Source organism: Oxyura jamaicensis, chromosome 1 (genome assembly GCF_011077185.1).
Source record: "Oxyura jamaicensis isolate SHBP4307 breed ruddy duck chromosome 1, BPBGC_Ojam_1.0, whole genome shotgun sequence".
NCBI lineage: Eukaryota > Metazoa > Chordata > Aves > Anseriformes > Anatidae > Oxyura > Oxyura jamaicensis.
Genome location: NC_048893.1, coordinates 3,580,899 through 3,595,014, shown reverse-complemented (window position 1 = coordinate 3,595,014; position 14,116 = coordinate 3,580,899). Strand labels below are relative to the sequence as shown.

At 42.8% G+C, this 14,116-nt stretch overlaps 1 protein-coding gene across 1 annotated transcript in view; it reads left to right on the top strand.

Annotated features, from left to right (window-relative positions):
- SFMBT2 (Scm like with four mbt domains 2) overlaps positions 1-14,116 on the top strand; it is a 113,135-nt gene that overhangs the window by 85,784 nt on the left and 13,235 nt on the right. The window contains exons 13-16 of the mRNA XM_035335241.1: positions 576-618; positions 1,194-1,264; positions 2,400-2,539; positions 9,739-9,848. Of these exons, the coding sequence (XP_035191132.1) occupies positions 576-618; positions 1,194-1,264; positions 2,400-2,539; positions 9,739-9,848 (364 nt within the window). The remainder of the gene's footprint in view (positions 1-575; positions 619-1,193; positions 1,265-2,399; positions 2,540-9,738; positions 9,849-14,116) is intronic.

Here is a 14,116-nt window from a genome sequence, read left to right as displayed (position 1 = left end):
TTGGTGTTGTTCTCCTGTTCCTTGCAGAAACTATTCAACCCTGATCTCAAGCCACCAGATGAAAAATTAGCCTTGCTGTTTACATTAATTAACATCTGAAAGGCAAATTTAAAAATGTGTCAGCCCTTTTGAAGAGTTAAATATGCTTAAGTTAAAAACCAGGCAGCCAGGGCCTAATTTGGGAGAATACTGCTATGGCAACATTATGCAGCCTTATCGCAATTTATAGCTAGGGATAAATTATGCTGGAGGTAATCATGCTTGTAAAATGTAATCTTATCCATATGTGTTTCTGTATGGAAAAATATTTGTGTTTTTATTTAATTTTTTTTTATATTGATCCCATAAAACACAGTATTAGCATTCCAGAGGAAGAATTAAATGTATTATTACATCTTTAAAGCAGATTTTAATGATGTAGTGACTTACTTAAAAATACCAGGAAAAGATGGCGATGGTAATTAAGTACCATTTCATTGTGTTATAGTCAGTGCATTTATACAGCTTTTTATGCATTATGGGTGTATTTTATAGGACAGAAGAATACAAAACTAATTCTTGCTTCATTTTTGTAGTGCGAAGGAAGAGAAGAATTGCAGTTGTGCAACCAGAAAAGCAGTAAGTTTTGTTATTTAAGGTGTTTTTTATGGTGATTCATCAGGTCTTCCAGGGGAAATAATACACAGCAGCTGAGTGACTTTGCCTACTGCCACCCAGATACTACAGCACAGTTGGCAATGGGATTCCTTTAAATCTAGAATATTTGTGAACATATTAGAAAGTCTTTGTAAAAAAAAAATATATATGTATTTTGCTAGCTGGGACTGTGCAGTCATATCCAGTGCCTGAATGCCTGTAAGGGATACCTGGGGAGGACAAGCATGCGCCAGGAGGGCATTTCCCTGTCTAGCCCTTCCAGTTTCCATAAACTAGAATTTAAAGGACTTGAATGTGAATATTTGCAGTCTGAAGGGCTACAGCTCACGGACTGGAGTGCATTTTTAGAGGGGTCAGTCTGGCTCCTTCTGCAATATTCAAGTTCTGGGCTATGATAAAATGTGTGGAAGCAGGGTTGCATTTGAAGTATCTCCAGTCCTCCCTCCAGGCAGATGGAGGCGTGTGTCATGATCCAGCCTGAAGGCTGGTTCTGCCCCATTTAACCCTAATCAATAGTCCAAATTGCTCTTTAACAGGTTACCATCCACAGTGCCTGTTGAGAAAATACCTCATGATCTCTGCCCGGTTCCTCAGCCAGACACAACAGGTAAGGCTGCTTGACACCAGTGGGATCACAAGGGTCTGTTGCCTTTATGGAGGGGGACAACCCCAAAAACAGAGTATGTGTGTCGTATGGGTGGAGAGATAGGGCCACATCGTCAGGGGGCGCAGACCTACAAGGCAGTGCAGGGAGTCTCAGATGTACTACATGTGAGGCTCCAGTCCTCTGTGTAGGAACACTGTTTCTTGCTGGGTTTATTGGGGTTCCCCATTTCAGTTGATGATGTTAGGGCCAGAAGCTCTGGTGAAGATGGATGTGACTTTCTAATTGGCACCTATTGAATTGCTTACACCAGGACTTAATGTGTCCCAGCGTTAGCATCATGACTGTGTGGTATGGCTGCTACTTCTGCTAAAGGTAAATTTTTCTCCCATTTAGTGATGATGGGAGGCCCCGAGAGTACAATATTCATCCAGTTAATTGTGGAGGCACTGCAGGAAAGGCAGGATTTAATTCACTTTGTTTCATATGTATATAGGGCACATACCTGTATGTGAGCCAACAGCCCAGTGCTCTGTCATAATCAAATGTAGTCAGACGGGCTCTTTTTGGGTATCTGGGCTATTGTGGACAGCCATTTGAATGGTGTCTGGAAGTATCTGCTGCTCTCCATGGGCTGTAAAGGATGGTTAGCCCAGATACAGAAAACTGCTCGTTAGACCCATGCCATTTCAGGAGAATAGTACCCAAGTTCTTACTGAGTTGGAAGGTAGCTAAACAGGGATTGTGGAGCCCTTCACCCGAATTTTCTCCCTGAGCTGATTACATGCCTGGTCAGAAGCAACTAACACATTCCCTTCATAGCATGTTGCAATGGAGTTGCTCGTGTTCATCTGTGATGTGAGATATGAAAGAGCCTCAGGTCATGTTATGAACAAAATCCCTTCCTGATTCTCCATTCAGTAGGGTGTGCAGCCATTTTAGTTGCCACTAAAAGCAGTTAATTTTCCTGTGTTGAACGGATTTGAGTAGCAGAGGCTTCTCTACCTTTCCTTTTAGGAAAGACTTTTTACGATACCCTTTTACTTCCCCTCCTTCCCCCATCATGGAGGAAGAGGAAGGGCCCTTGATTTACTGTCCCAAAGTGTACGCGCACATCAACGCCACTTTCTCCTTGCAGGCACCATCAATGGGAGATACTGCTGCCCCCAGCTCTACATCAACCACCGCTGCTTCTCAGGTCCATATTTAAACAAAGGCAGAATAGCAGAGCTACCTCAGTCTGTCGGGCCTGGCAAGTGCGTGCTGGTCCTTAAAGAGGTATGGCTCAGCTATCTTCTGGGAGGACTTCAGGGGAAAATGCGGGTCGTGGGTTGCTGGGCCCAGAATTTAATAAGGAGGTATCTAAAAATGTGCTGGAATGCTGTGGCAGCTTCCACAGGTCGAAACTACAAGTTGGGAAGTTGGGGTATGTGTATGCACTGGGGGTTCTAATATGAGAGGAGACATTTTTGAAACATGGGGAATTTTCTTGGTTGGGAACACATTTCATCCGACTGTGGCTGCTGTGCAAGAGAATTAATGTTCTGGCCAGAGCTGACCCTGAAGAGGACCTCTGTGGTTGTAGCCATCAACCTGTTTCTCCTGGCACAAGCAACGCAGCATCCACGCTACTGTTGAGCCAGCAGATTTGGCATGGGGGACACCTTTGTATGTGTGACCATGGTCCTATGGGACTCAGATCATTGGTATTCCACACGAAAGAGGACAGAAAGCCAAGCATGGCTGTGTGTGTGATGTGCCGAGTGGAAGCTTGGTGTGCCCAGCTTCCATTGGTGTACCATCCATGTACAGATGAGAGACAGGATGACTTCAAGTGGGAGAGGACAAGATGGTCCTGTTGGATAAGCAGGGTGCCATTGGTTCCGTGGGCACTATTTCGACTTGACTGGGATCTTCTGGTAATCTAGGTCTTCCAGCTCTCTTGTCTGTACCTATATGAACCCCACTTGATGGGGATCTGAGCTCCCTCTGCCTGCAGAGGAAAGGCAGGGGAACCTTTAGGTCTGATGTATTTACCAGACCCTCAGTGCCCAGCTCAGTGAGGAGGTCTGAAGCGGGATGGATTTCATCCCTTGGCAGAAACACCTGAAATGTGAGATTCCTCCCAAATCACCTGCCAGTTTTGAAAACATGCTTATTCCGTACTGTAGAGCGACTCGCATGTCCCCACTCCCTGCTTGCCTCCATACGCTGCTCTACACACAGCAGCACTGCCAGTTGTCTCACATGGTTTAAAAAAGGCCACAAAGAAAGCCCAATAATCCAGCTGCTTATGCAGGTGGGACACTTGGATCTGCAAAAAAATGCAAATCAAAAATAGCCCTCAGCAGAAAGCAGGATAAAGTGGTTGCAGAGCACAAGTTGACAGCTGCCAAATTTGAAAGCCAGTCCGTGGTGGCGTGCTGATGGGGAGCGTTAGCAATCTGTTGCTGCTTGAAAACCAGGCAATGAAAAAGCAACATGGGGGAAACATGAGGCATCCCCAGCTAATAGGTGTGCTAACATTTCTTCCCCCTCTACTCCTGGAATTTGGATTTTGAAAACACAAGTAGTGCAAAGCTTCTGCCAGGTCCTCCCAGGTCTCAGGGCTTTGTTGCACCGACTAACACCAGCTTCTCCAAATTCCTCAAGAATGGGACCTATTATTGGCTGTTGAAACCAATCTACTTTTCCTACAGAAATCCAGTTTCCCCCTGCTTTGACTCGTTGCAGAATTCCTTGCTGAAGAAGCAAATAGCAGTGTCAACAAGACAGGAGCATCTTACTTTTGGAGCCATAAATGATTCCTAAGGAGCAGGATCGTGGCAATGCCCCAGTGTTTCTCAGTGGTGTTTTGAAGATAAATCCAAGCTCATTAGGCCTATGGGGACCAGGTCTGGGTTCTGAAAGGGGTGAAGAGAAGGCATTCGGGGTGTTGCTGTAGGGGAAATACACCTGGTTCCTATCAGCAGCTGCCAAGATGAGAGAGGTGTCAGCAGCTCAGAGAACCATGGGCAGCAGTGAGGATGGGTGTACACAAGCAGCTGGAGGAGGCAAGAGGCAGCAAGGAAAATATACCTACCGCTGAATATCTTAGTAGCTGCCAGAACACGCAAAAGGATTGCAGAACTGAATGCTGAGAGCAGTGCAGGAGATGTCTCCCCCACCCCAAACCCACAGCCACAAGGCTTCGTGAGCTGCAGAGCTCACAAAGGTCCCCATCCGTCCAAGCCCAATCTCAATACGGAGCTTGATGGCTTTGTCTGGCTTTATACCCACTGATGACATGTCCCAGAGAATGCAAATGCATTATAATTATCTCTGTCTCACTATATAGGAGAATTACAGGCCATTGTAAATTATGCATCAGCATAACTTGTCTGGAATAGATAAATTATACATGGGCTTTACTCTGGCAACACACAAGGGAGTGTGGGAAAGACAACCCCAAACAACAGCTATGAAGGAAGAACAGATGTATCAGCAGTCTGGTGGGAGCCTTTTAAATCACCCTGGTCTCCAGCCACAGCTCTCTGCCTTTAGAGATGTTCTAGTTAAAATTTGAACCTGTGCCAGACATGAGCTAGTTCACAGTGGGCAGCAGTCTCTGTGATAGAGATGCTGTTGTGTTTGACACTGATGAAAACCCCAGACTGAAAACAGCTGAATAACCATCTCCTGCTCCATTCCCTGGCCTGGATTCCCTAAAACAAGAAGAGAGCAGATGTCCTCTCTCTGTTAGTACCAGGTAGTGGGAGACCTTGCTCCTGGCTGTGTGCTGAGCAAGTAGCTCACCATCCTCTGCCTTCCTCTGCACTCAACCATGAGGGATATATGTTAAGAAAATGCAACACAAATGGGGTTCATGCTGCTCCTCAGCCATCTTTTCCCCCAGAGTCATGTCCCCTCTTTACATCCATCAGTGAAACATCATTCTGGATCCAGCCCCAAATAAATTGGTGCTACAAGGCTGTACACCAACACTGAGATAGCTGTGGGTCAGTACTGCTTGGTTCTGGTCTAAACAAGGTTGGGAGACACTCTTGTAGTGTGGTGTAGGACCTCCTCCTTCTGGCTGAATTATCTGGGCCATTCCCACCTGGGGCACTGGGAGAGAAGCAGCATGGATAGGTTTGCTTTTGTGCAACACCTCTTCTCCAGCACAACAGGCATTTATCCCCCCTGATTTCTGCCCACTTGCTTTGCCCCAGCAATGGAGGTTGTGAGCTCTGCAATGAGGAAGCTGCTAAGGTACCTCCCAGAATAGCCCCCTTTGAGCAAGATTTCTCTAAAATTTTGGGAGCTGTTACAACTTACTTGATAGTATGATCAAAAATACTGGCTTTAGTTCTGTGTTTGTTAGTGCATATGTATCCTTGCTTCCATGCAAAGCCTGGATGATGCCTCATCCTTCTTAAAGCCTGGTGGTTCATTACTCCTGGTGCCAGCACAGGTCTTTGGTTTATTGTGGCTTCCTTCACCCCAAGAGGTAAGTGAGGGTGTTAGTGCCTGTTGTTTAACATCAGCTTCAAAGTTTATCTCATTCCTGAGATTCTTGTTTGGAAAAGAAGTTGAGACTTGGAGTCAAGAGACAGTGGAGGCATCAACTGCTGCCATCCAACAGCTGCATCTGGGCTGGAAAGTAGTGGCTGCATAATAGCTAAGATATGCAATAAATACTAACTTTAAGTTAAATTAAAATAAACACACTGTCAGCTACAGATACAGTTCTTGGGGCAGAATATCTAAAAATACCAAACTGTTCTTCTATCTATGCCAGCAACTTACCACAGCAACATTGTAAAACATAATGAGATGTCTTTTTTAAGACTTTGGATGATCTATAACCCACCATATCTTAAGGAAATACGCTGTAAAGATTAACTAGCCTCATTGCTTACTGCAATTACTATTTTTAAGACACTTTGCTCTTTTTCTATTTAGATGAAAATGGACTTAAAAGTAGTATGACTGTTAGTGTTTGCCACTGATGCAAACAGGAAAAATGAACCAGCGTTTGTGAAAGAATGCTGTTACATTCTGCAACTTGATTTTTTTTTTTTTTTTTTTTTTTTTCAGCACAGCATGACCTCTTAGGAGAAATTTGCATAATTAAATCATGGTGCTCGGAAAATTATGTAGCTTGTACTGAGCCTTAGGTGTATGATTGAGTCATGTTGATGGTGTTCTCATTAGTTATAGGACATTGTGTTGGGATAGCAAAAATCTTTTATAGTCTAGAAAGATATAAACTGCATTTATACAAGAGGGTTCACTTACATTGCCCTTAAGACTGCTCCATGGATGTCAACTCCTACAGTAGATCCTCCAACTTAGGATCTGGCCATCTGTATTTTGGATATGGCATAGACTGTCATAAGCATGTCACCACTTGAATGCTACCCCCTTGACTATGGCAAAAGCTCAGTTTTAAGTGCTTGATCATTTAATGAGAGAATCAAATAGCTCTTCTTTCTCTGCCACACAGACACATCATTATTCTAAGTAAAATAAAACAACCTCTTACTGTTTGGTCTGAGGCTAGCCTGGGAATTAGGGTCTCTCCTGTTAGGTAGAAGTGGGCTCACATCTCAGACAGAGGAGGAAATTGAGTTTCTCCTCAGAAGGATGCGGGTTGTTGGGCTCTTGAAGAGGAGAAGAGGCATAGTGTTATTCTGTGATATCATCTCATTAGTGATATTTTCTGAGAAAGCTTCATCCAGGATTGGGATCATCAATGAAGAGGGCTCGAGTGATGGGAAATTTGCAAATCACAACTAATCTCTGATGGGAAGAAAGATACTGAAGTACCCAGTGGCATCAGACACTTCCAGACATGGTGCTTATAAGGTTGGGCAGAGGTCATGATGTTGCTGTGTGATCATGCTCACCAATGTGACTTCAACCTATTTGACTCAAATACAAAGATTATTGACTGTCTATTTTTGAAACTCTATTTTTGTCTCAAATACAAAGAATATTTGACTTGAATACAAAGACAGTTCAGCAGTAGCAAAATAAAACTTCATAGATTCATAGCAGCAAAGGCTGGTGTTGTCTCACTCATTCTTCTGCTCCAAGGCACTGCTTGCTTAATCCAAACCTTTCCTGGAGAGGGCTTGAAAATAAACTACCAAAGCCTCACAGTACTCACACTCCAGCCAAAGGGAATTTGGTGAATCAGATTCAAATTTAACCCATCTGACATGAGTGAAGGGACTTTCCATCTCCAGAGAAAGCTGGAAAAAGGTTTAGGTTTCTTCACCATTTTTGCTTTAATCCCAGTTAATTTTTGTGCAAGAAATAAAGTATTATTTTTTCCTAGTGTTTAGCAGTGTGTAATATTAAGAGAGAATGAAGAAGGTAAACTATTTAATGGGGTAACGGACTCCTGCTGCACTGTAAAGTACCAGACCCAATGACAAATTTGAGATACAAAAAGAGTAAAAGCTAAATCTTTTTAAAAATAAATAAAATAGATAAATCTTCTGTTAAAGGGAAATGACTCCTCTTACAAAACACTCATTTAAGAACTGTGTTTAGAAGTTTAGCAAGAGTCCTGGTGATGACAAACGACCTTTGAGAGAAGTACTGGCACTGTGGTTTCTTTGCAGGGCTGGAGTTGATTAGGTGTCCAGGATAATGCTCAGGCAGTGCCAAACAGTTATTTGCAGGGTGGGATTTTCTTTTCTTGCTCACTTTCTAACTCTGTTGACAACTCATACAAACACCATTGCACTGATAAAGGATCAGGCCAGCACTGTTTATGGGAATTGGTCTGGAGGAGCCCCCTGCTTTCTGCTCCTGGCTCTTTCACCAGCAAATAGGGTGGGAGTCAAAGTATGCTGAGTAAGTATCCCCAGCAGACACCTGAGTAGGTGGCAAATAACCTCCTGGATTTGCAGATGAGGAGGGGAACACGTGAGTTGTGAATGAGCATAGCAGCCACACATTTACTTCGTGTTTATTTGAAAACCCACTTTTGGCTTTCCTGCATCAGTATGTTTTGGATACCAGTGCTGCATCTGTCTGTATGGTGAGTAGCAGACGAGAACAGATGTGAATGAGCAACTGGATGGAGTTGCTCAGAAGCTTTCTTTTGTTTTCTTGGGAATCAAAGCCCTTGGGAATCTCAGGTTTTGCGTCAAGCTAGGAACCAGCTGGAGAACTGTGGGTAAATCTGTATTTCAGTTTCCCCTTGTGTGAGATGAGTGTGCTCATAGGGCGCTTTGAGATGTGCAGGTGATCAGAGCTGCATAAGGCATTGGGTCCTGTTAGTAGGCATTGCTTTAAGTGTCTCTAATTACATCTTTTTGAAGACTGGTTCCAGTTGTTTATCCAAGGGACCAACAATAAATTAAATTTTGCTTCCATTAAATAATCTAGACAGGCTACTCAAACCACTTCTGTTTTACACGGTACTGTGCGACATCAATTAAAGCCCTTGCCTGAAAATGATCCACCCTTCAAGGTTTTCCAAACGCCAGCAAATCATTAGATTGCTGGCTTATTAAAGAAAAACACAAAAAGCAAAAAGAATAAAAAAATGTAAACATAAACTCATTACTCTTTGCAATATGACCTGGTCAGTTTTTCATTTCTTATGAAGCATGTTCATGGGTGTTAGGGAAACTTACTGCTGATAGTACTGAAATCATCTGCAGGCCCCTGAAGAATTAAGACCAGGCATTAGGTAAAGAGCTAATTTATATCAAAACCAATCGAGATTCATTGTGGAGTCATTCATGGACATACAATGCAGGGTGTTCAAACACATGATCTGGTGCTATTAAGAGATTTGTTTTTCTTGTATTTATCTCCTTAGGCCAAGTGTAGGCTATTAAGGCTTGGATCCTCTGAGCGAATAGTAGGAATTATTTTTATTCTCAAACACTTTGGATTAAATGGATTGGCACATGTGTTTTATTGTACAGAGTGGACACATACTGGGTTTCAGGCACACCTCCTGCAAACTCTTTTTGTGTAGACTTCATTAATATTCCGTTAATACCTCAAGGCATGCAGCACTCTGATGCTTAAGTGTACTGCCAACCTTAAGTACGTGAGTTTCCCATTTAGTGTTCAGTGTGTAACCCCCACGTGACTTTGGCTCTGGCTGAGCGTTCAGAGATGTTTTCATATTTTACTAAATTGAGCCACTGTGGATGCAGGGAATGGAACCTGCTTTGGGTGAGGGGCTCTGTCTCAAGGAGTAACACTGGCGTTCCTTTAATGGGAGATCTTTGGGGTTGTCCAGCAGCATTTAATGCAGTCATGGTATCATACTGAGGTGTCATCCACAACATGTCTGGCACATTGATTCCATCTGGGACATCTTCTCATTGCATCTAGCACTTGTCTTGCACGTCCTTGAACATAAATTGGCATCTGTAAGCTTCTCCTGCTTATATAGCACCAGGGAGCGTGGTAAAGGATTGCTTTTAAATCCACCAGTGTTGTTGGTTTTGTCTCAATAGGTTCTGAGCATGGTGATCAATGCAGCTTACAAGCCAGGAAGTGTTTTACGAGAACTGCAGCTGGTGGAAGACCCTCAGTGGAATTTCCAAGAGGAAACACTCAAAGCAAAGTAAGTCTTCGGTGTGTGCTCCTCTATATAGGAGGCTTCAGAAATTGAACTGGCTGGGAAAAAAAAAAAAAAAAAAAAAAGAGCAGGAGATTTTTTGTATTCTGAGAGTTTTGCTTTTTTTTTTTTTTTTTTAATTATCATTTTGCTTCACTGAGCTACCTGCCTAGTTCTATAACAACTTAAGAAGTGAAATGTTCACCTGAATGGTTCATTTCTATTGTCTTTCTCCAAGCAGCCATCCAGATTTTGAAGAAAAATGCCACGTTCATTCAGCGAAGTCTTGAGTTTTATGATAAGGTGCTCCAATAAGCTTGGCTATTATTGATTTCACTCAATTCCTGGCTTTCTAAATGTAGCAGTATTGCTGCTTTTAATATAGAGCCTGTCACTCTAATACAGAAAAACCTGGCAAGAATCAATGGCACAAAAAAGTGTAAACAAAATTGCAGGGACATGTTTTTAAATGGGAGGGTGGTTAGGACAAAATACTAGCAGATGTGGGATTCAGATGGTTTTAATGCCTTTCTAGGATCAATTCTATCTAAATCTAAACAATATTTAAGAAATCTTGGTATCTAAAAAATACTCTGTTTTTCCTTCCAATTTTAAAATGTACCATTTATGTCTTCTTTATATATGGGCACTGTACTTAGGACGTATCTCAAGATCCATTATTTCTCTAAAAGAGGAGACAATCACCAATGCTCTCTCCAGATCCCTCCCAAAAAGCAATTCTTCCCATTTTAAGACAAAGGTCAACAAATAGTTCTTTGTAGATAGCTCTCTCTCTTTGACCAGCTTGATCGCTGTGGCTTTTTGAGTACTGACATTAAATGCAGTGAATTTCACCCTTTATGCTGAACTCTGGTACTCCTTTTCAAATAAAAGCAGTTTTCTTTTGGTTATTTACAATGATTTGCTGTCAAATATGGAATTATTGATTGCTGTTGTACTTGATCTTTGGCCATGCAGATACTGCAGAAAGCTCTTGTGTGCTATGATTGAGGGAGAGAATTGAGAACCTTTTATTCCGCACAATCAGAAACTGGAAAGGAGGATTGCAATTAGAATTGAGAAGCTACTTGAAAATCCTATTTTAATTTGCTTCTCTCACCCATGTGGAAAGTCATGCTTTTGTGTTCATCAAATGAAATTTTGTGGATGGGAATCCAAAAGTCATCCTTGTGCATGCAGATTTTCATTAAAAATAAAACCAGGTCATGGGCGATGACTTCATTGATTCCAGGCTCCCACACCTTGTACTAGCAAACGACAGATAATGCACTCCAAAAGGTACTTAGCAGTTGTGAAATCAAGTTGTAATGCTCCATTTTTATGTTCAATCCTGCCAAGCCTCAAGCTTGTGGGCAGTTTTCCTATTAGCAGTGTTCAAAATAGAAGCTTGTTGGGATTTCTCATTTGAGTATAAATATCTGCCTGGTTCAACAGCAGTAGTATGTACGTCTTAAGGCTGCTGCAATCCTTACTGCACTTACCCTCCCTCACTGCTACCTGATGTGCTAGTTGTACTGTAAGGACCACCTCCATCTCCTCTGCTTTCCTCCATGGCACTTCCATCCATTTGTTCCTGTGTCTTTTTCCTTTTCCTGCATATTTAGCAGGGCAGCCAGCCTGCTGGGGTATATATCTTATATCTGTATAGCTTGCCAGATGAAAGTATGCCAAGGTTTTATATTCAGTGTTGACCAGACAGTCACTGGCTGTGTGTTCCTGTATGATGGCTGCCCTAGGAGGCAGCAATCTCAGCTCTCAGCAAGTCAAAGAGCATCTTTCAACTTTACCAAGCCACAGGATGGATCTTTACAGTCTCAGAGCTGGGACAGCAAGTCTTGGAGTGACTTTAAGCATAGAAATACATTCTCATTCAGTATGGCGTTGTCCTCTGGCTCCTTAGGAGGCAGAGCTAACGGTGCTGGAGAGAACCACATGGCTGCAGCTGTCTGGTTCCTGGGGCTGGAGCACAGAGTGGTGCTGACGTGTCATACCAGCTTGCCTGCAGATACCTTGAATACTTCTTGGTGGGTGACAAAGGGTAGAAGTGCCCTATCTGACTACTCCAGGATTTTTTTTTTACCTTCCTGGGCTTACTTGAGCTGTTTCATCAAGCCTACTGGGGTTTTAATTACATCTGCTTGTGCAGAAGCAGAAAAGGAAACACGCTTATGAAATCAGCTACCCTGAGACGTGCAAACAGCACATGCCATGCTACATCAGGTATGACAGTCTGTTTTTGCTCCGGAATCTTAAACAGAGACCTGTAACAAGCAAACGCCTGTCTACATCGAGTTCCAGCTATGCCAGCTCCCAGTGGTGTCTTGCTGCTAATGATGACAGCTCCGTAGCCAGCTGGAGCGCCGGCGCTGTAATGTGACATGTCGTGTCACCGCCTTCCTTCTGATGCGAGCTGACAACTCCTTAGATCTCAACAATGTTGTTGTTTGTTTGCGGCGGTGGTTGTGGTAGGGTAGAGCAAAGGGGAGGGAGGAAGATGGTGAGAAGGCGGTGTTGTGTTTTTTTTTTTTTTTTTTTTTTTTTTCCCACTGCCCCAAATGCCAAATCCTTCACTGCCACCAATGCATTAGCCCAGTCTTAGGGTGACCTGCATTTAGTTTACGCTGCTGTCAAGAGTGACCAGTTCAAAATCAATTACGCTAGCCTTGCAAAGAAGTTAAACAATTTAGATTGTCCGAAGAGATGTGTCTGCAATGTCTGATGGCATTCGCTTCCCATCAGCACTGCTGGCTCTCTGAGGAAATAGTCAAACCTGATTTATTGGTGATGATGAGTTAGAAATGTCAGGCCCAATCCCCTGAATTCCTATGAGGAATAGACAAAGCTGTGGGCATTCAGCCTTCCTGGTTTTAATGCTTTAATTTCAGTGCCTATGTCTAGATTTGGCTTCCCAGTCTTACATACAAAAAAAAAAAAGGCTTTTCATTTCTAACAGCTGTAAGCGGGGTTGATTGGGCATACCCATTTTTGCAGGACTTTGTACATAAACAGTACCATTGTGTGCAGAGCACTATCTTGTGTCTTGTTTGAAGCCCAGTTAATCAAAACAAGAAAGATGAGTATTCCTGGACTGCTTGAAAAATGAAGTTATTATACCTGCAAATCCAGTAGCTGACTTTTAGGAATATTAACCCCAAATCACAGCCTTTTTACTGTGGCTGCTTTACAAGACTTCCTTTCATTTTCGATAGATTGTGTTGACGAGTTTGATGGCTTCTTTGGCTTGCTTTTGCCTCAGCAGCTGGCAAGGGTTGCTCTCAGGCCTTCCATGTTCCTAGCCCTGTTTGAGGGAGTGAAGCATTACCCATGGTTGATAGAAGAGAACCTAGAGATGAGATAAGCAAACTGGATGTATGCAAGTGCGTGCAACCAGATGGGATGCATCCAGCGCTGCTTGAGGGAACAAGCTAATGTCATTGCAAGGTCATGCTCTGTCATATTCAAAAGTTCATTAGATCAAGGAAGTTTCCTCATCTCTAGAAAAAGGCAAATACCAAATCACACCTCAAGAAAAGCAAGAAGGAGAATCCAAGTAACTACAGGCTGGTCAGCATAACCTCAGTCTCTGGAAAGGTTATTAGGCAAATCCTCCTGGAGGACCATTTCCAAGAACACGAAGGACCAGAAGGTGGCTGGGAAGACTCAGCATGGACTTAGGAAGGGCAAGGTGTGCCTGATGTGATGAGATGACTGCTTTGGTGGTTGGGGGAAAACCAGTGGAAGTTACTTGTGTTGACTTTAACAAGGCTTCTGTCACAGTCTCCCATAATATCTTTAGAGCCAAGCTGTGGAGTGGTGGCAAGTCCAGGTGGCAAACAGTTGTTAATGGTGGTCCTTGAGTGTCAGTACAAATCTACAGCTCATGTGATGTGATTTGACTTCCACATCAGTTCTGCCACTTTTATCTTGAGGCATTGCAAGGGTGAATTAGGGTATTTGGTCGTTTGTGCCAAATATTGTAGATAGAAGACACTACCACCAATTGAATATTTTAAACCTTTTCTTTTCAGAATCAGGAGACTTAGCAAGACATGTCCTTAGAATAAGAACGGTTCCTTTCTGAATACAATTTTCAATAATACAGAATATCACTGAATGGTTAAATAGCTTTGGAGGAAGATAACTACCATGGTTTTGTTGATTTTACCCAGATTAGGAGTATTTGCAAAATTCCTGGTATTCAGGATGGACTGAGTAGCTTTGAAGGTTTTGATAAAAATTTTAGGTTTTGCTAT